Source organism: Malaya genurostris, chromosome 1 (genome assembly GCF_030247185.1).
Source record: "Malaya genurostris strain Urasoe2022 chromosome 1, Malgen_1.1, whole genome shotgun sequence".
Taxonomy (NCBI): domain Eukaryota; kingdom Metazoa; phylum Arthropoda; class Insecta; order Diptera; family Culicidae; genus Malaya; species Malaya genurostris.
The window spans coordinates 42,645,347-42,666,219 of record NC_080570.1 but is presented as its reverse complement, the minus strand read 5'-3'; the positions used below and the strand labels follow the sequence as shown (position 1 = coordinate 42,666,219).

At 38.0% G+C, this 20,873-nt stretch overlaps 1 protein-coding gene across 1 annotated transcript; it reads left to right on the top strand.

The window, feature by feature from the left end:
- Window positions 1–11,713: 11,713 nt before the first annotated feature.
- LOC131438149 (uncharacterized) lies at window positions 11,714–20,873 on the top strand. Its single transcript, XM_058607983.1, has 3 exons — window positions 11,714–12,139; window positions 18,865–19,088; window positions 19,204–20,873. The coding sequence occupies exons 1-3, from the start codon at window positions 11,907–11,909 to the stop codon at window positions 19,608–19,610; spliced, it is 864 nt and encodes a 287-aa protein (XP_058463966.1). The 5' UTR covers window positions 11,714–11,906; the 3' UTR covers window positions 19,611–20,873.

The window sequence follows — 20,873 nt, the reverse complement described above, 5'->3', positions numbered from 1 at the left end:
ACATAAAAAGGACACACTAGAAAAAAATGCGAAACGAAGCGATAAAAGTAAAAAAAGAAAAAACACGAAAAAGGAGAAAAATAAATAAAACAAAAAGAATAAGAGGGAGTAGAAAGAAATAAAAAACGAAGAAGAAAATTACAAAATTAGAAGCAAATAGAAATAAAGTTTGGAAATAAATAGATAAAAGTAAAACAGCGGAAAAGACAAATTGAAAGAAAATAGAAAGGGAATAAATTTCAATTATGGAGATTTTCATCATGAAAATAAAATCAGAATTGAGCTGAAAAATCGAGAAAAATAACACAAATAGTAATAGAATAATTGCTCCTCCCAATACCAAGTTGGAAGAAACCCTTCAAAAATGTTTTTCATTCATATGGTTAATATTTCAGTGCTTTGCAATTTGTCAAATAATCAAGAACCGAAGCTCAAAATTTTAAAATTTTTGAATGAGAAACTCAAGAATTATTTTTGAGTTGGAGTGCTGAGCGATTTATTTTATTCCTTCCATATAAAATGTAGTTTCGAATGGGTAGGCAAGGGCTGTAACTATTCGCAAAAAATTGATTTTGTACCATTTTTTCTCTTCTTTTCGGAAATCGATGTGTTACCCTGCGCATTTCTGCGCCTTAGAAGTTTGTCTCAATTGTTTTCGAGGATGAAAAAGATAATCTTACCCACGGTTTTAAGCTAAGCAGATGAGAAACGGGATCGGGTCATTTCGCCGAACGCTATTACGCCGAAAGCCGTTTTGGTGAAAGCCGTTTCACCGAAAGCCGTTCCACCGAAAGCCATTCTACCGAAAGTCGTTCCACCGAAAACCATTTCGCCGAACGCCGTTTCACCGAAAGCCATTTCGCCGAAAGGGTTATTTCGTTGAAAATTCATTTCGCTGAATCCTTAAATGTTTCGCTGGTTGTCTTAATACCGTAATTGAAATTGATTTAAAAGAAAAACAAACAATTGATGATTGGGTTAACGCACGTTTTGTTGATCTACAAATGTACTTCTGAAATATCTCATTTTTTAAAATAACGGATAAATTTATTCCCACGCCATCTAGTAAGACTAACTAAAAAAACTTCCTTAAACCAATTCCGAAGTAAGCTCTGTAACATTGTTGCTGACAATCAGTCACCTTACACAATATCAAAATTCTTATGGCGAAAACGCAATTTCCCAAAATATTGGAATTAAATTGTTCATAATTATTGGCTTTCTTCATTACACACACAAAACACATAGTTTTTAAGATGTAATATCTTTCGAAAAATGATTGCGAAAACTCAACTCCGTTTTTTCGTCATCCGCAGATATCAACTGACTGCCATATTTGAATAAATTATTGTTTTTAAAAATATCTACACGGAAAGACCGAAATCAGCATTTTGGCGAAAAAATTAGTTGATTTTCTGATTTTAGCTAGTTATTTTTTGAGACAACTAAAAAAATCTTACTTTTGCTAATTTAGATTTTTTAATTCTAATTCCCTTAAAAATAATAAAATACTTGTTGAAATGGCTACTTTTTTTAGTTGAATTCACCAATTAAACGTGCTGACATTTCTTAGCTAAGGCACACTTCATTTCCATTCAACTAATTTTTTAGTTGAGTTAGAGAAATAAAACGTTGTTTTCAACCAACATAAATGGTTGAATTGGTTTTTGCAATTAGCAGCTATATGGCGCTCTGTCACCGAAAACACGTTAACACCGTAATGACTACTAACCACTAGATGGCACACTACTACCGAGAAAAAAAAATCAGGTATAAATACGATGTTGTATTGGAGAAAAAGACATAAGCGAAACATAGACATTTTCCTTCTAAATCGCTGTTTTCTTCATTCGATTTTGCAAAATCGACTCTCTCACTGAAAACTTTGAGCACTCGGAAAACAAAAACCGAATACAATGCAACATTCGAAACTTACTTCACTGTTCCACGTAAAAACAATTTACAAGCAGCTTCAACAAAACTGTCCTTTTTAGCTTTTTAATGGATTGTTTTGCTTTGACACTTCTCATGAGTTTTTGGCTAATAAACTTGTTAATAAAACCAATTTCATTTTTGTTTTCTTTGTGCTGTGCTTCAGTAATGATGGTGATAAATAAATAGAAACGAATTTTCTGATTTTAATGACAAAATTAGTTGTAAATGAGAATTTCGTGTTGGATTGAAATATTGCTGGTTTGTGTCCAGGATATTCGCCAACTAAACACATTCTCTATAAATAAGAGTTTTTTCAGCAAAGTAAATTCTCAATTTTAACAAATCTTATAGTTATTTTGGAAATTTTGTTGTTAAAATCAACTAATTCAAAAACAGTAATACGAATTAGGCGCAGAGCTAATTTCGGTCGTTCCGTGTACCAAGTGTTGTAATATCTTTGAAAATCCTTCCGCAATAGGTAATTTAATGTGATTAACTTCAAATTGATGTAACATAGATTACTTAACAACGGTTAAATCCATAAATTTTGTAAGGTGGGCCAAAATACCTCAGTTACCCTACTCTCATGAATAAAGATCGATTCATGATCCTCAGAACGGAGTTCCCAAGAAAGCTTGTTGACGCTGCCGCTCGTTCGGACCTAACTGAAGCAAAGAAACCTAGCTTTGAGTATGTTAGACCGGGCAAACGAGGCAGCTTCATTTTTTTTTTTTGTGCGAAATCGACGAAATGGCCCTTTTGCATAATGACCCTTTCAGTGAAATGACTTTCGCCAAAACGACATTCGGCGAAATGGTACTCGGTGAAATGGCTTTCGGTGAAATGATCCGCTCCTATGAATATCATTCCAATAGAGGAGAGTCGGCAGCCTTAGTCCAATCGTGTTTTATTGAAAAGTATTGAAGGATTTTTGTTTGCATTTTTTACTGTAAGTAAAGTAACCTTAACTTGGAAATCTGAAGAAATATAGTAATTTATGTCTGAAAAAGATTATTTATACGAAATAACGACACGATGTATGCTATCGAAGCGTTATTGAATCATAACTGCATTTCATGTATTTCACGAATGTATCAATCGAGTTAGAAGTTCACGCTATGTATGTTTTTATGTCTCTCGACAATAATTATTCTTTCAAAAACGTTCTCAGCTCATTTAGCAGTAAGTTGAATTTATTTATATCACTCAGTAATAGATTTGACACATTCGCACAACAATATATTGAAATTGATGCAATCAATGTTTCTTATCCTGAATTTAAATAAATGGTTACACATTCATATTATGTTACCAGTACAAACAATATTAGTGTTGTTCTAAATAGAAAGACAATAAGAATAAATATAGAACAGAACAAAAAAAAACGGGAATAAGATATGAGGAAAACAGAGTAAAAATTACTCGAAACTAAATTGATAAAGATAACCATAAGAATATAAATTTCAATAATTTTCTAATTTTTTATTCAGTTATCCTTATTTCATTTTTTGATCCAATACACAAAAAATGGAAAAAAAGTTACAATACAGTATAAGTAAGAGAAACAGTAAAAATATTGGACAATAAGCAAAACGAAACGAACTTACTCCGGCGGTTCCCGATTTCAGGTTCCGGAAGTAGCGTTCGAAAACTCCAAAATGCAACTCACATCGAATTCTTGATGTTTTTAGAACAAAGGCGATCGTTCGAGGAAGCCGAATTGGGTGAATAAGGTGGATGGGGAAGCAATTGAAACTTTAAATCGTTGCTCTTATGTTGCCATGGTAACGATGCTCTTATGTACCAGCGCATTGTCGATTTTTTGCTCCAATAATGCACATTTATGCTTACTCTCGATGGTTGAATTTTCATTTCTCAGAGTTCGTTCCAGCTTCAATATATTGTCGGATAATGATTCTGTTCTTTGGCGTGCAATAAAGAATACAGGTCTACCAAAAGTACACCAAAAGTCTAACCAAATCTACATCAGCATAGCCAAACATGTTTCCGAAGTGTGCTCGCGTTCGTCTTTTTAGTCCTGAGTATACATCCGCGGCAGCCAGTGAATATCTTTTTCATCTACAGAATTTTACTTAAACTATGGTAAGTGTACTCAGTACTAACCCTTGTGGCATTTGTTAGCTCACCTCCTCTTTCCAGTCATTCAGCACCATCATGTAGATTTCACATTACCCTTTGTAAGCGCATCGAAGGGTCTACCGGTGCGGGCGTCATCGGCAGTGGAGTTTAGATCATTACGAAGCTCTTGGAACCACAATTTCACGGTGCAATCTAAGAGAGCACTAGGCTCATATTATATCATAAATTTCTTTCACCGTTTTGCCATCCAAAAGTGTTTTTCTTCTAACCATTAATAATAAAAAAATATGTAAACACAATGTAAAACGTAATCTGTAAAGGTGTCCGATTTCGAAAGTGCCAGGATACCCTTGGGCTCCCTTCTGGTTATGTGCCTGAAGATCGCTCAACCGATTCGAAGCTTGGACAAATGCAAACCAAAAAATTCGAATTTTACAGATGGCTCGCTTGATGTGGTTCATAAAGACCTAATTTGACTTAATGTTAGATTAATATAAATTTTACATGTTTGAGCTGTAATTTGCATTCCGCTAGCAGGAGTGACTGCATGAATTTATACACACCTTTTATTAGCCAAGCAGATGTGTACTTCTGTGGCTCAGTCGATTAAAAGACGTACTTTGTGATCCATTGATTCTCGCGGTTCAAGCCGCGAATTGCATATCAAGGAGTTTTAGACACAATATTAAATGCTCTTCCCCGTAAACTTACGTGAACTGCGACGCTCCATTTATGTGCATCTCATAAGATGTAAAATCACAAGGGTTTTTCGAAGTGTGTGGATTGAATGCTTTCGGTTCTTGATATATGATTGCATAAATGACGTAACCGACAAACTACACTTTCTATACAGCAAAACTTAACCTACAGTAACAGACTTAAGCTCGTTTGAAAGCTGCAAAGAAATTGATGACCAGTTACGTTAAAAGAAAATAAATTCCGTTAAATTTTTTAATTTATTCCATTAACCGCTCTGATCATTGAGCAAGTTCAAATTTAATATTGCTGATACTTTCGGTTTTGGTAATGTTACCGGATAACCGACGTAAGGTTTGAAATCATTTACCCTGCCTAAATTTGGGTCAATAAATACACAGAAAAAAATTATAAATTTTACAGGTGATATAATTCAACAAACGATACAATTCATAACTACTTAACTTTTCAAAATGACCTTCAAGTGGCACTGTATGTATTTATATGTATCTATTATTCATTAAGCCGATATGGGCTTTCGTGGTTTAGTCTATTAACTGACGTGCTTTGTGATCTGATGGTTCTTGCTTCAAGTCGCGCTGTTGCTATTGATCTTTTGTTGTTTTTTATTTTATTCGATTTCAAGCCATGTAATTTTCAAATCACACAATTTTACACATCGTTGTTCTAAAATTTTACTGTGATTCATAGATTTAAGTTGATTTAACACAAAACCGTTTGAACGTTTGAAATAACAATTAAAATCATCTCCCCTGACTTTAGACAGCTGCATCGATTCAAATTTTGTGAATAAATATAATTAAATTGTTTTTAGAATCTAAAATCTTTTACGACAAAATTAGGATCACCGAAGACACATTATTTCCTAAGTTAAATCAAACGAAGTAACAATTTCTCTTAAATCAAAGTACTCATGCCCATTACGCAAATAAATTAGTCTCTACGCCGCCCCGTCAATCGTTTATCCACGCAAAATGACTCTCGAATCAACGCCGTCCTCGCCGGAAGAAAGAATGTCATTCATAACCTGCCCAAATCTCGCATTCCATCCGCTGCTAGATGATTTCTCTCTCTCTCTGTTCGTCTGCTCCTGTTAGACATCGTGTACTCTTTTCTCGCACAGACACAAACAACGGTACAGCATTTCACGCTTCTCTCGGCGGCACATTCAGTCACGTGCTGTGGTACGAACGTCGAGGCGGAACACTTGTGGCGTGAGAGCAAGAGAGAGAGAGAGAGACGGAACTGGCGGCGGTACTCCACTTTCCACAATTCTTCCCGCGCTAAAACTTTCATCATCATGGTCACATCCGAAGAAACGTTTGCGAAATGACGCAATCAGTCGCGACCTCGGCAACAAGAGGAAAAAGAAAAGGTTCGGTGCGTATTTCGTTTTCGTTTATTGTTAGGTAGGTACATTCTGCACGAGAAATCCGTGTCCTACCTTCCTAACGGTGCCGGACGGCGACACCCACGAAAGGAATCTTTACAGCGCCAACGCACATCTCCATGAGATCGTCATTAGGAGACCGTGGATGCCGTTTTCACTTTTCTGGCCCCGAACCGGGATGTTATTTTATCACATTTTAAACCTACCCAGCTATATTTCGGAATTTCTATGCGATGGAGACGACGCAAAATATGTTTATTTATTCAAAATCCGTGATGTGTCCCACATAGCCACGATCCGCACCGGCAACAAGGAGTAGGATATACTACACAACCGGTGTCGCAATTCTTCGTGAGACAACAATGACTACGCCCGACTGACGGAGTAAAGATTTCACCTCTCGTCATCTCTTTACCAGCGAGGCCAATCATTAGCCGGCCTGTCAATTGGTGTGATTAAACGCTGTTGTATAAAGACCTGCTTGCATCGAAGCCATTGTCGTCCGGTCGGGTGAGAGCGGAAGCGAATCCGCGGACATTCGGGTTCGTAGCTTATCTCGCCGCGATGTCTCTGTGCGGTGGAACTGCCAGCAGAGCTATGCAGTTTGAGGTTGCTCGAGGCAATGTCTTACTCAATTGGAATGATTTTTTTTTTCATTATTTTGCCACCGAACTGGGTTATTTGTTTACTGACCTAGTCAAACCCGTTTGAAACTCGTACCGCGCACCCGATTTGGTGGATTCCGTGGGATAGAGAATTGTATCGCAATTAGTACGGTTCCTGGAGAAACAATTAGCATTTTGATCGCATCGGATTGGTAGCTGTTTCGTGTGAATTACTAAACGATTATTTTATAGAAGTGGAACTGCAACAACGGAAACATTATTTTTATAAAAATTTCCAAGTGGGTGACCGATTTCGGTCGGTCGTTGTTCCGTTAACAAGCTAGATAGATTTGTCTAGTCTGCATGCCCCAAGTTTTACTAAGGCGCAACTTTGCTGGAAGCTTGTGCTGGTATGATGGAATTTTCTGTTTCTATCGCTCATCTCTTCGATTAATCTAGTTTTTGCTCTACTTGTCCACAATAAATATGGTGCAGCAGTACAATTACATTGCGATTTTGCCTCCTGAATTTTGTTATTTCTTTGTTTATAGTCAAAGCTTGTAGGTTTTGAGTTTGCTGACCATCACATAGTTTATAGACTCCCACATCGGAATCATAACTCAAATAACTGATAGACTGATATTTTTGTACAATTTTGTATAATCATAATAACGAATAACCGGGTACTAAATGACGTTTCCCTCAAACCTTAAAAAAACTATTTACAATGGACAGCCCTAAGGGATTATTCCAACTGTTGACGTAGGACTACACAACTATTGTCAAAATTACAGCTATTTGTCTCGAATATTTAGGTAGTTTTTTTGCATTTCTCTAAAATTTATTTGTATCTTTTGTGCGAAGCGATTGACGCATAGAAAAAATCCGCAGAAACTGAAACTTGCTGATGTGCACAGCCACCTTCTCCAATGAATTAACGAACTTCACAGAGTACAAGTTAACACGACACTGAGTCTTGTTTTGTGAGAGGGCTTTTTGTCTTTCTCATATAGAAAGGCTATGGAATCACTGTGAAAACCGACATTTTCACTGAGATCTGGAGGGCCAAATGTCTTACACCATTCGACTCAACCCGGCGAACTTAGCAAACGTTTGTGTGTATGTGTGTGTATGTAACAAAAATGTGCGTTCGATTTTCTCGGAGATGGTTGAACGAATTTTCACAAACTTAGATTCAAACGAAAGGTCTCTTGGTTGGTGGTTTTGTGATCCCTTATAAAATTTAGTTTTGATAGTACTTTCGGTTCCGGTGTTATGGAGTAAAATGTTCTAAAGAAATGGAAATTAGTGTCCTAATTTTTCTCAAAGATGGCGTGACCGATTTTCACAAATTAAAATTTAAATGAATGGTCTTATGATTCTATACAATTCTATACATTCTATCATCTAGATCCAACTTCCGGTTTCGGAGTTATAGGGTGTGTGTCAAAAATTTTATACCACCTTTTAAAAGAGCGAAACAAAACATTTAAAGAAAAATTCTAAATCCACATCAAAACTGCTCCAATCGGTAGTCATTATCAGTAGACGGCCAAACAAATCGATTCCGGTTATTCCTTCAAGAATCCAAGAAAATTATTTTGAAAAATTAGAATACAGATTATTTACATTAAAGAACTACTATTCCAAAACCGTTTATTCTGAACTAGAAACAATACCTTTTTAAATTGCAAATATAGGCGAGGTAGGTACAACGAATTTGTAGTTTTTTTTTTAAACTATGAAGTACGAAGATATTTGATTCTCAATTTCATAAAATTGTGATCCTATTTCCGATGGCAAGTAGCAAAAATTATGTCGATTTGTTAGACACAATAATATTCACAATCAAATATTTATCACTCTCTCGACATAAGAACAGCAAATTAAAAAATTATTAGCTGTTGTAGTTATTACTCTGCAACAGTGTTTTTTCCGATATTTCTTACTTTCATAATATCAGATTATACTCAGTTGGTCCTAGATGGTTTTGCGTATGAACATAGTTAGATTTTATATGTTATTTAAACTAAATTCGAACGGAATTAAAAAAAACTTTTTCACGCAAAAAAATTTTATTTAACGCGATCTTTTAATTTACGCGAAATTAAATTTACTCATCCAGGCTTTTCGCGTAGATTAGGGTTCCTGTGTATTAAATTCTGTCTCCTTTTCTCCGACCTAGCAACAATTCCACAATTTAGAGTAGAAGAGTAGAAGAGTAGAAGAGTAGAAGAGTAGAAGAGTAGAAGAGTAGAAGAGTAGAAGAGTAGAAGAGTAGAAGAGTAGAAGAGTAGAAGAGTAGAAGAGTAGAAAAGTAGAAGAGTAGAAGAGTAGAAGAGTAGAAGAGTAGAAGAGTAGAAGAGTAGAAGAGTAGAAGAATAGAAGAGTAGAAGAGTAGAAGAGTAGAAGAGTAGAAGAGTAGAAGAGTAGAAGAGAGGAAGAGTAGAAGAGTAGAAGAGTAGAAGAGTAGAAGAGTAGAAGAGTAGAAGAGTAGAAGAGTAGAAAAGTAGAAGAGTAGAAGAGTAGAAGAGTAGAAGAGTAGAAAAAAAGAAAAGTAGAAAAGTAGAAAATTAGAAAAGTTGAAAAGTAGAAAAGTAGGAAAATAGAAAAATAAAAAATTCAAAATGTAGAAAAGTAGAAGAGTAGATAATTAGAAAAGTAGAAGTAGAAGGTTTCCAACCAAAAATCATTTCACCAAATGTATTACGTCGAATCATAAACACTGAAACCTGCTTCCTTGTACCTACTAAAAAATATACGAACTGTATGTTTTCTCTGTTGGGCGGCTGTTCCTTGCCCATATTACATGTCCCATGAAACAGAAGGAAACATTATGATTTTTATGTTATTTCATCTATTTTTGCTTTTCTCATATATAAATCCTTGCAAAAACCGACTTTTGAATCGAGGCCCGAAGGCCCGAATGTCATATACCATTCCACTCAGCTCGACGAGCTGAGCAAATGTCTGTGTGTGTGTATGTGTGTGTGTCTGTGTGTGTGTGTGTGTGTGTGTGTGTGTGTGTGTGACAAATATTGTCCCTCACTTTTCTGGGAGATGGCAGTTCTTAAGATGCCATAAGAATATCCCAATTTTCATTCGGATCAAACCCCTGGTTTCGGAGATAGGGTGCTCAGTATGAAAACGTCAATTTCAGGAATACTCTACCTTTTTATATTGGCTAGTGATTTTCTCTAGTTTGCAGATCATGAGACTCTGAAACCAAATAAACCATTGATAGTCCCATAAATGATTTGCTAAATTTTATTCAAGTCCGACTACCGGTAATTTTTTTCCACATTCAAATCGTCATAGAGAACCGTAAATAAATGTATAGTTCATGTTAGTGTATGGTTGAATGAACCGAATGTCACTATGCCGATATCCAGCTTTCGGTTTCGGAATTGCCGGAAATAATAATCAAATATGATGAAGTGGAGCTAACTTCACTTTCTCACATATGATTGAATAGATTTTCACTAACTTAAATTCAATGTAGTAGTATTATGAAACAGAAATCTTTAAAACTATTTTCTGAACCTTTCAAATTGTAGTATTTCGGGGAATTTCTGCTGTAATATACAGGAAAAAGTGAAAATGAGAAAAGCACACCACTAGGTGGATTAAAACAGGTTTTTATTCATAAGATAGTTTAAGTTGGGAGAACCGTTATGATTTTTTTCCAGAGATGTGTGCGGAATAAGTAGTTCTTAAATGGCGTGTTCGTATTCTAGAAATGAAATAAGTAAGAGAACCTGTGTTTACAATGTACAAATTTTCAACGTAATTGGTAAAACGTATTAGTTTTCTCACAACCCTCGTGCGTTCTATTATTGGAAATTATTCAATACATATTTTTTTATTAAGATTTAGTTAATCTTAAAACAACAATTTAAGCTTTTCGTATCCATCTTTGAGTCATGATGAAGATTACCAAAACGTTAGAACAGCTTTTCCAAAAACAGAAATCGATAAATAGTTGCATAAATTAATCTTCAACACCGGAATAGTCTTATTACAGCATTCCAGCACATTTTTCTCTGTCCGCAATGCAAACAATGCAATAAGCGCAACCCCAAAAAAATCAGGGTCACTCGACAGAAAATTATCAGCTACGGAATGGCGTAAGACGATAAATTTGCTTTGGCTTTGAAAACATTTTTTTATCAGATCCGTTAACTTTTCCTTTTAACCTCCATTACTGGTAGCAGGACTTCTGCAGCATCCGATTTGGATGGAGCCCCTCCAAAAGAAGATGATACCGTCATCTGCATACCAGCGAATGACAAACGGTGCCGTAAGACATCGATCGATCGATGCACACGTATCTCTTACACAATCGGTCGCATTTTCTGATTGGTCGCGAGTGGCTTCCTGTTCGTTTTGATGTGGAACTCGGTGGAAGAGGGAGCCGAAGTTTGTCCCGAAACGCCACACCGCTAAACTTGCCGGTTAGAGAAAGATGATGGTGTGTGAAAAAGCTAGCGTTGAGCAAGAGGCATCTTCCTCATCTCGTCATCATTGTCGTCGTCGTCGTCGCGGTAGATGACACACACCCGGGATGATGGTGCGATCGTGTGAGTGTGTGAGGAATCAAAGACCGAGAGAGCGAGAGCGTACACATGGAAAAAAAGATCCTCGCGCTACTCTGAGTCAGCATCTCACCGAGCAAGTGCGCTGTTACAGGTGTCGAAGCGATATTTTCTCGTGCCTTTTTTTTTTTGTTTTGGGAAAATGCCAACACAGGTGAGAGCAGCAGCGGGAGAAATGATCAAGTAGCTTTTTCGGTGTTTTCCTTTTCGTTTTCTATTCCTCCGGCCACGGATCTCTCTCTCTTGCTCTTTTCGGGCGTGTTTGCCGATACAGAAATTATTTAACATAATATCTTGGTATTACAATTTATCATCATCTCGTTGTTTAAAGAAGCAATTTTTTGTTGGTGCTATATAAGGGTTACAGCATTGAGATAGGAGTACAATTCATTACCGATCGTTGAAGAATAACGAACTCGAAGAGACAGACACGGCAGCCCGAAGCGAGCGAGTGCGTGTTGAAAGTTCTGTGTGCTAGCAAAAGAACTCTTGTAGTTGCAGGTGAAGTGAAAAGTGATAGAGGCGAATCGCAAAAATAACAACAACAAAAAATTATCAGTAATCATGAAAGTGCTAATCGTATCCGCGGTGCTCCTGGCTTGCGCCATGGCCGCTCCAGCTCCTGCTGAGGAAAGCTCGACCACCGGAAGTGCGCTGAATATGGCCCTCAAGTTCTTCGGCAGCTGTTTCGAGTCAGCCGAAATGGGAACCTGTCTGGCGGTGAAAGGAATTACCGCCCTGAACCGTGCTGCCCGTGCCAACAACATCGAAATCGTGCCCGGTGTGACCTTCTCGAGGTGAATTTTTCAAATAGCATTCTAACAGACTTGAGTTGAACCAGTGAAAATTGAAGTTATCGGCAAACTTTCTGATGGAGAACCCGGCAAGCTAATGACGCTATTGCAAACAGTGACAGTGGTTTTGTTTATTACGAATTGATTCCAATCATTTGCCCTCTTTGCAGATGCAATGCACGCAATGAGCCAGCAAACCCACTGCTCAATTCCCCGATGGTCATCACTTAGCGTTTTGTTTTTTTTTGTTTCTGTTTTGGGATGGAAAGCGGGGGTGAACTTTCAATTGGTTTCGTGAACGTGTTACTGCAGTGTCACTGCCATTGTGCGGGTGTTCCAAGCATTTCTTTTTTGACGCGACGAAATGCTTAATTTTGCGGGCTAGGGGTGAATTGTCTTCCAAGTGAAATTTTGTGACAATGTTGAATTAATTCGTTCCCAGCAATTTTCCAATTGTTTTCGGGATATTCACAGTTCGCTGCTTATATTTTTATAGGCAAATTTCAATGGGACCCACGAGCCTTGCTTTAAGTTTCGGTTGGTTGTTACACTAATTTATGCGAAGTATTAAATATGATTAATTTTGGAACAAATTTACAATTCTGAGTAAACACTCTGAATTCAATTTAAATGTACTCTTTTGACCATATACAAAAACAATTCCCTTTCTCCATTCATTCATACGTTGTATCGTCAAACAGACAATATAACTGCGTCGAAACATTTTTTTCGTTCGTTGTTACATTTGTTATTTCCGGCTTCAAAAACAAAATCCTTTTTCCCGCATATTCTATGTTACACAACATAGCAAATTAACAAAAGTTGAGACTTCGATCAAACCAAGTAACATTACGGCAATAGTCACAATTATTCTTACAGTTACTGTGATATCCATCAATATGGTGGAAGCTACAGCCAACTTTGTCTACCCCGAGATGTCATTTTTATAAGCCACTAATTAATCACTCATTCGTCGTCACGCAATTCGTTAAATGTTTCCGAAATTAGTAACTGAACACCTGTCATTTTTTGATTTGTCATGTCATGTCATGTCAAAATTTGAATTTTTAAGCGATTAGTGGAATGAAACTAAACCGTCTTAAGAAAAGAAATGATAGGTTCCTGTGGATTCCACTATGCCAAAACTATTTCGTTATGATCATTATAATTCTTTTCTTAAGACGATCACTATGCCATTTTGCTATGCGTCTCGATATCGTTTCAACAAATTCCATCAAAGTATGAGCTATCATTTCGACTCACTTCGGAATATGTCAGATTTAATAATTTACACCAACGAAACAAGTTAAAATCAGTCATCGTATTTCTTTTTTATACGTCCACTTGTTGATCGATAATTCTCCCCGATTCGTTTCAGCCCTTTGTTTTTTTATTCAAGTTCTCTATCATATTCTATTTCGTAACTAAATACTAATCATATATTGTATGGTTTTTAGATCAACAATAGTTATAATTTCTACTTTCGCATCCGAATTATTAGTTTGTCATCAAGGCGGTTATTATCATTTTAGTAGTCTTATATAACATTCCACGTCATTCCGACATTCTTCAATTCAAGTCAGAAGTCAAAGTCTTGGCATTACATTCCTTGTGTGGAATTTGACCTTTCTGTTTCAACAGACTTCGCAGCCGGTTCAGAAAGTACAGAATCATTGCATTGCTAGTACTACGATCCTACCGATACTAAGAATCCTTCAATCCAACTCATCCAATTTTAATACTCTTCTTTATTCCGACACTTACAATTATTCGTTTGGTCGTTGTGACATTCGACATTTCGAAAATCATTTTCTTACGCTGATAATCGCGAAGTTTGTAATACAACTGATATATCTACATCTCTAGCAACATATTTTAGACTAGTTTTGCAACGGCATTTCTAATAAGTTGTGATAACAATATGTCATCTTATATCATTCCGAAGCTCTGCTTTCTGCATCATTCAGTCGTGATTTCAAACTAATTGAAATTACAATTGTTAGTCCGACATCCCTAGCAACAAATTGACAAGTTTTACTGGGTAGATTTTTTCTATCAAGCTGTGATATAAGTATATCATTATAGCCCTCGTCATTTCGAATCATTTTATTCAGAAACCCATCATTCATAATATCATCATTCCAATATTCCCCAATGCTTTCCAATCGTCTTCAATTCTCAACTCGCCAATCCAAAAATACGAGATCACGACACTTGTCACACCGACACTCATCTTTGCGAGCCTATAAATCCGACACTTGTCAGTTGTCGGCACTCCTACTTCGGTCCATCCGATTACTGTTATTCCAACGCTTTCTAACAATCGACGCATTTCATACAGGCAGCCTTAATTCAAATATTTGCTGCTCCGGTATTAGTCGTCTTGAAGCATATCACTCCGACGCAGATAGTTTGAATTTCAACACATTTCACATGGTCATTACGGTGTAAGTGATTCCGACATTCAAAGTTTCATCACTTTCTATGATATTCGTCATTTTTGTACTCGTCATTCCGGTATTATTATTTTTTTTTTGTATTATATTTATTTATTTAAACCCAGTTTTAACCCCAATACCGTTTACCAGTGTACTCCGAAACTCATTGTTTCCGCACTCATCGTACCAATACGTTCGTTATTCAATACAAACCAACAACATTTCTTTCAGTCTGTACAGAAAATGAATAGAAATGTTTTCGTTTTTTTCTCTTTTGTTCGCTCTTTCTTATTGTTGTCAACACACAAATCGATAGTCCCACGACAAAAGGGCCTAGCTGCAAATGAGATCCTCTCTTTATTTACTTTCTCTTTTGATTATTACGGAGCCATTATAGCAAATTCCAATATAAATCGAAAGCTTGTAGTTTTACATTGAAAGTTTATCGAAGAGTAGAGCGTCAAATATAAAATCAGTTCGGTAAATCGTGAAAGATAAAGTAAACAAAGAGAAATTGTCATTTGCAGTAAGGCCCTTTTTGTCGTGGGACGGTCGAAATGCCAAAACCACTCAACAACGATTGATTACGTAATTCCATTCAATAAACATGAACTGATTAAACCGATTTCAACCGGGAAAATTAAGTAAATGAAACTTAAGCTGTTGAGAAAATTTAACTTACTTTATAGAGTAGATATAACCAGCCTATCAGTCTACTTTTGCGTAGGCCTTTTCCAAACTAGTAAGAGTCAATTTATAGAAAATTAATTTGCGGGACGGAACCCCAAAATTGGATGAAAGAACGAACAGACACGCTGCCAGAAAATTACTTAATTTCAAGTGCTTTTCATCCAATAAAAGATTTGAGTTATTACTAATTTTATGTACCCAGCTCACCTAATTTTAATGTCCCGTGTTGAGCTCGGTAGTTTTGGGTAATTTTGCTCAATGTTTCCAGAAACAATCAAAAGAGCGAATGAAAGGTTACATCTAAAAAACATCAAATGTTGACAAATCATCCGTTGAGTACAGTTTCGTGTACATAATTTGTCAAACTTCGACTTTTACCATCTTCGGGGCAATTCCGACACTCATTGATACGATAAAAATAATCCGACATCCGTCATTTGTGATTGTCAATCCAAAAAAAAAACTTCAGCTTAAGAATCTACTTCCAATGTTAGGAAAAAATCTATTGTTGAATAACGCAGTTTTCTCCGCCGTCGCAAAAAAAAAATCATTAGGAAAACATAACTTTATTCAGAAAAAAATGAACCTAATAAACTGATATTCCTTTTTTGAGTTTTCAGTCAACGACAGTGGAGAAAACTGTTTTTTTCCTGCGACTTACAACAATGGCTTCTGTTTCCCGAGGATTATGAAATGCCCCTTAACATTCACGAATCCGACACTCCTCAACCGTCCAACACTCGCCACTCCGACAGTCATCTTTCCGGTACTCGTAATTTCAATACTGTTTAATTCAGCATCATTTAAGTATATATTCTTCTGAAAAATTTCATTCCGACACTTGTCACCCAGAAATTGGAATTTCCATCACTTGTCAATTAAGACTTCTTACGCTCAATATGTCAACAAGCGTTGTTCCAATTTTTGATGCTTCTTTTAACATTGTGACACTCGTCATTATAACAATCGTCATCCATTCTGACAGTCGGCTGTCCAACACATTGACATAATTTTGAATAACTCCGACACTCAATACTTCGAATGTCACTATTGCGACGGGAGTTATCTAATACATTAAACTTCCGTACTCATCGCCCCGATACTAGTCATTTCGACTTCCGATAAATAATTGGGTTCAAAAGTGACTTCAATTCCAGTTCAATGGCACTAAAACTAGACTCGAATCCTGCAAGAAACTATCGATTTGACAACAGCTAGCGTGTAAACTGGGTTAGATTTTTTTTTATGTGCCCCTAACTAACTGCATGTTTATGAATTATGAAATATGGCTTTCGCGGTCTGTTAAATAAGAACGGCTGTTATATACTGCCGACGTTTCGACCACTGGTTTCCCTTGAAAAAGACCATAACCAGTGGTCGAAACGTCGGGCAGTATATAACAGCTGTTCTAATGTAATAGACCGCTAAAGCTGAAGATATAATTATTGCTAATTAACTGAATAACCATTTTGTCTCGGTGGATCCCACAAAGGGTCCCCAAAGACCGTGGGGCCGGGAAGGCACGCTATAGTCAAAGTAACAAAGCGTTTGTCAATGCCAAAGCCCGCATGTCACGTAATTCAGCGTGATATGTCGTGTGACATAACATTATGTTAGGCATTCCAATGCTCATCTTTTTCTAATGAATACAATTTTTCAACGAATAAGCTTCCTGCAATTAGAACAAATACGGAGCACTTTTCGATTCATCATATTGTTCATAAGTCAGCCAATCTCAAAATTTCCTTAGCTCCAATTTTTAACCAAATAGGGTTATTGTATCAATAGTTATCTCATTAGTTCAGTTACCATCTTACTTTTCGGATTGGTCGATTTTTAATCAACGAATTGTGATAAAGTCGGATACAATATTTTCTCTTCTGCTCTAAGCAGCAATACCACATAAAAAATAACTCTACAATTGTGCAATAATAGTGCGAAGACTCGTTGCGAGCACACCTATTTTCATCTTACCCCTAGAGTCAATCACACTCTAACTCTACAGATATCCTACATGGTCAAGGGTACTTGCATTCACTCTTCCATCTGCAACATCTAGTTTGACTATTGGGAATGTATCGATCGATAGAAGCTACATTCAAACAGTAACATCTTCAGTTTCAAAGGACACTTTCTGATCACCTTTCAGATCAACATTCACGAGCAATCATTAAATCCATAAATCACTGGCACCGAATCAGAATCAGCAGTTGCTAACATCCACCAATTTTAAAACAATTATTTTCCTGTTAGTCAGTTGAAATCCTACTGCTTTGAATCGATTCCACGTTCAATCAAAAAGATTCGACCGTAGCCAGCAGCCCAGTTGTTTTTTAAGCCACAGTTAAGAAGCTAAAGCTCAATTAGTAAACCGTTCGATCCAAAACGTGGTCGAATATTGCATCGAAATAATGAAGAACTGGTCCGGCCATTCGGCATGTTCTGTAAGGCCTGCAGCCTTACAACCCCTGACGCCAAAAATTGGAATGTTCCATTTTGTTAACCGAATTTATCGAACGGCACTTGCGCCTGCGTTGATTATACTACTTATGTTTACCAATTATTTGCAGGTGAAAGTGAAAGTCGACTAAGTAGTTGCTGTGTGTCGACGCTGGAACTGAACCCAAGCAAGCATTTTCCAAAAAAAAAAAACAATGTAAACCAGACTCATATTTCTACTTTTCGATTCGAAACAAAACTCTCTTTCTTAGCATCGTTGCCTTGTTTTCGGAGCAACGCTTCACAAAATCATCCTCGCCGATTACCGTTTGCTGCCGCGTTGATGTGGATCGATCGTTGTGCGCGTGCCCCGTTCTAATACCCCGCTTTCCGTTTCAAACACCTGCAGCAACCCGCACCGTTTGATTTGATTACGCGAAATCCATTTTCGGATCCAAACCCCTCCAACCAAAGCTAGCAGAGGAGTGTGAAAAGTTTTGCCAACACACATTTTCTAGGCCACCGTGCTTCCGCCTCTCAATTCACATAGAAAGCTCTGAAAAAAGCTGACCCACATCAAACGGCGGCCAGCAGCTGTCTGGCCTCCCCCGCCTCGGTAGCCGGAGCACGATTTTCCAAACTGGGTCTTACCGGATGCGAATTCACACATTGCGCAACATTAGCCACTCCGTTCGGATCGATAATTGCAAGTATTTGTTCGCCCTCGAATTTATACGCGTGCTCGGGCACACACTTTTTTCACACAATCACCACAATCCAACCCTCACTCACCCAGTTTGGAAGTTAGAAATTAGAACACCGAAGAGTCTAATTTGAGGGACCCGTCGGATTGGAAACCTACTTTTTTTGCTTCGCATATCATCAACTCAACAGCTTCTGCCATTGAATCAGATTCCCGCTTCATGTTTTTTTCTTGTATCTTACTCCACTTCTGAAAGAGGAAATTTGGTGTGTGTATGTTCAATCCAGTGTTTTTCAGCCGAAACGGAACTGCTTTTTTCTCTGTTCAAAGTCAGAACAACCGAGAAACACTTCAATTGCAAAAAGAACTGGATATTTCCTACCCACCTCCGGATGATCGGATTAAGTTCTAATCTACGATTTGTCTGATTTTTTTTCTTTCTTTTTTTCCCCTCACAGAGACCCAACGGCCCCGGTTGAACGTATGGGCAAATCCGTCTCGGAGAATGAAATCATCAGCACCCTGCCAGTCACCTCCGAGGAGAAGAGCGACGCCCTGTTCGATATGGCCATCGATTCTGCCAAGCGACTGTTCACCGCTCGCTCCATCCAAATTCGTCTGCCAGAGGAAGCCAGCGAAACCATCGCCCGTTCCCTCGAAGAAGGTAGAACCCTGAAGAAAGGTCCGTATCGCCGAACTAACCTTACCGTATTAACCGTCATTTCCTTCCTTTGCACATGATTCTATTTGGGGCATTCTTCCATTTTTTCTATCGCACGCACGCACTTTCTTTACAGGCAAGAAATTGAAGAAAATCCTTGGCCCACTGGCTCTGGCTGTCGGAGGCAAGCTGTTCGCCCTTCTGCCCATACTCCTCGGAGGAGTTGCCCTGTTGGCCATCAAGGCTCTGTTCGTCTCTAAGATCGCTCTGATTTTGGCCGTCATTCTGGCCTTCAAGAAATTCCTCGGTGGTGCCGTTGATGGAGCTGGTACTCTAGGACTTCTATCAAAGGCTGTTGGAGGTGGTGCCGCTGCTCTCGGAGGTGGTGCTATCGGAGGTGCTCCTGCTCCCGCTCCTGCCCCTGCTGGTTGGACCGGAGCTGGTGCTAGCGGATGGTCGCAAGGAAACTCCCAGTATCCTTATGCCCGCAGCTACGATACTGCCCAGGATCTCGCTTACAGTGCTCAAGCCCCGAAAGCGTAAAACTCTTCTGGCTCACTTCCAAAACAAAACCATATTAGTTTAAGGCACCTACCCATTTTCCTTCAACACTAGCTGATTTTTTCGCACCATCTTCTTGGGGTTCTATCTCGGGTTCCCTGCCCAATACCGTCGCTGTCCCTTTCGCACCTTGCAAACCTCTTCACCGTTCTTAGTGTCTAGTCTATCAATCCTTCCGCGAGAGCCATTAAGCCGGAAACCCATCGTTGACGAGTCCACAAACTAGTCGCAAAATTAGCCTTACACACGCAACAATAACAACAACAACAACAACCATTAGAAGCCTCATCGGATCGTGACAAAAGCGATCCACTCCACAAACCAAGCAAACCAGCATGCATCCACCCCGCCCGATCTATACTTCACCGTTCTTGCCGAACCCACAACCCACAGCTGTAAAGTGAGAACAGCTTCCGAAATCGGAATCCGAACACACAATCCGTACAAACCTGTCAGCTTGCAACGATTGGTAAGCCACCCATTTGTACATACACTCAAGGAAAACAAAACGCACACACACACACACACTCACGAGCCGAAACGAAAGTCGGCGGAGAATCTGCACAAACAATTGACACGCTCAACCGCGAGCGCTCAGGTGGCTACGCGCGGCACAACCCGAAAGTGTGCCAATCGCTTCATGGCTTTTCGTTCTGCTAAATCTGATCCGCCCGCCAAGGAGCGCCTATCCTTCAGCAACGTCTGAGTCGGTTTTTTTTGCTTCACGATGCCAAGAATCCGACATTTCCGATATCTAACGACAGCCTAATTAGTGTTTTATTAGTGTGTAGTAATTTATTTGCAAGCGAAAATAAAAGAAAATTCACCGCGAGAGAGAAAGAGAAGAAACTAAAAAGCAAAACTGGTTTCGAAAGAGATCGAACGTGTAATTAATTTATTTTAATTTATGATTTTCTAGTTATTAGCTCGGAATGAATACACAAACAAACAAACGTACGAGAATAGAACGGAAACAAAGCAATCGCAGCACAAAACCTAAATACAAATGCAAATACACACACACAAACACCCTCCCATAAGCCCATACATGCAACAAGCATCGCTCACAATGCGCAAAACCTCGACTGTATAGATTACCGCTTAATAAGTAAAAGTTTTATAGACTTGTGTAAAGTAGCGAACACGATGTGTCAATAGTCATTAATTTGATGTTTTTTTTTTCTTTCCATGAGACAACAATAAAAACGCTGAGAAGATTTGATTTGAAAAGAGAGAGATTTAAAA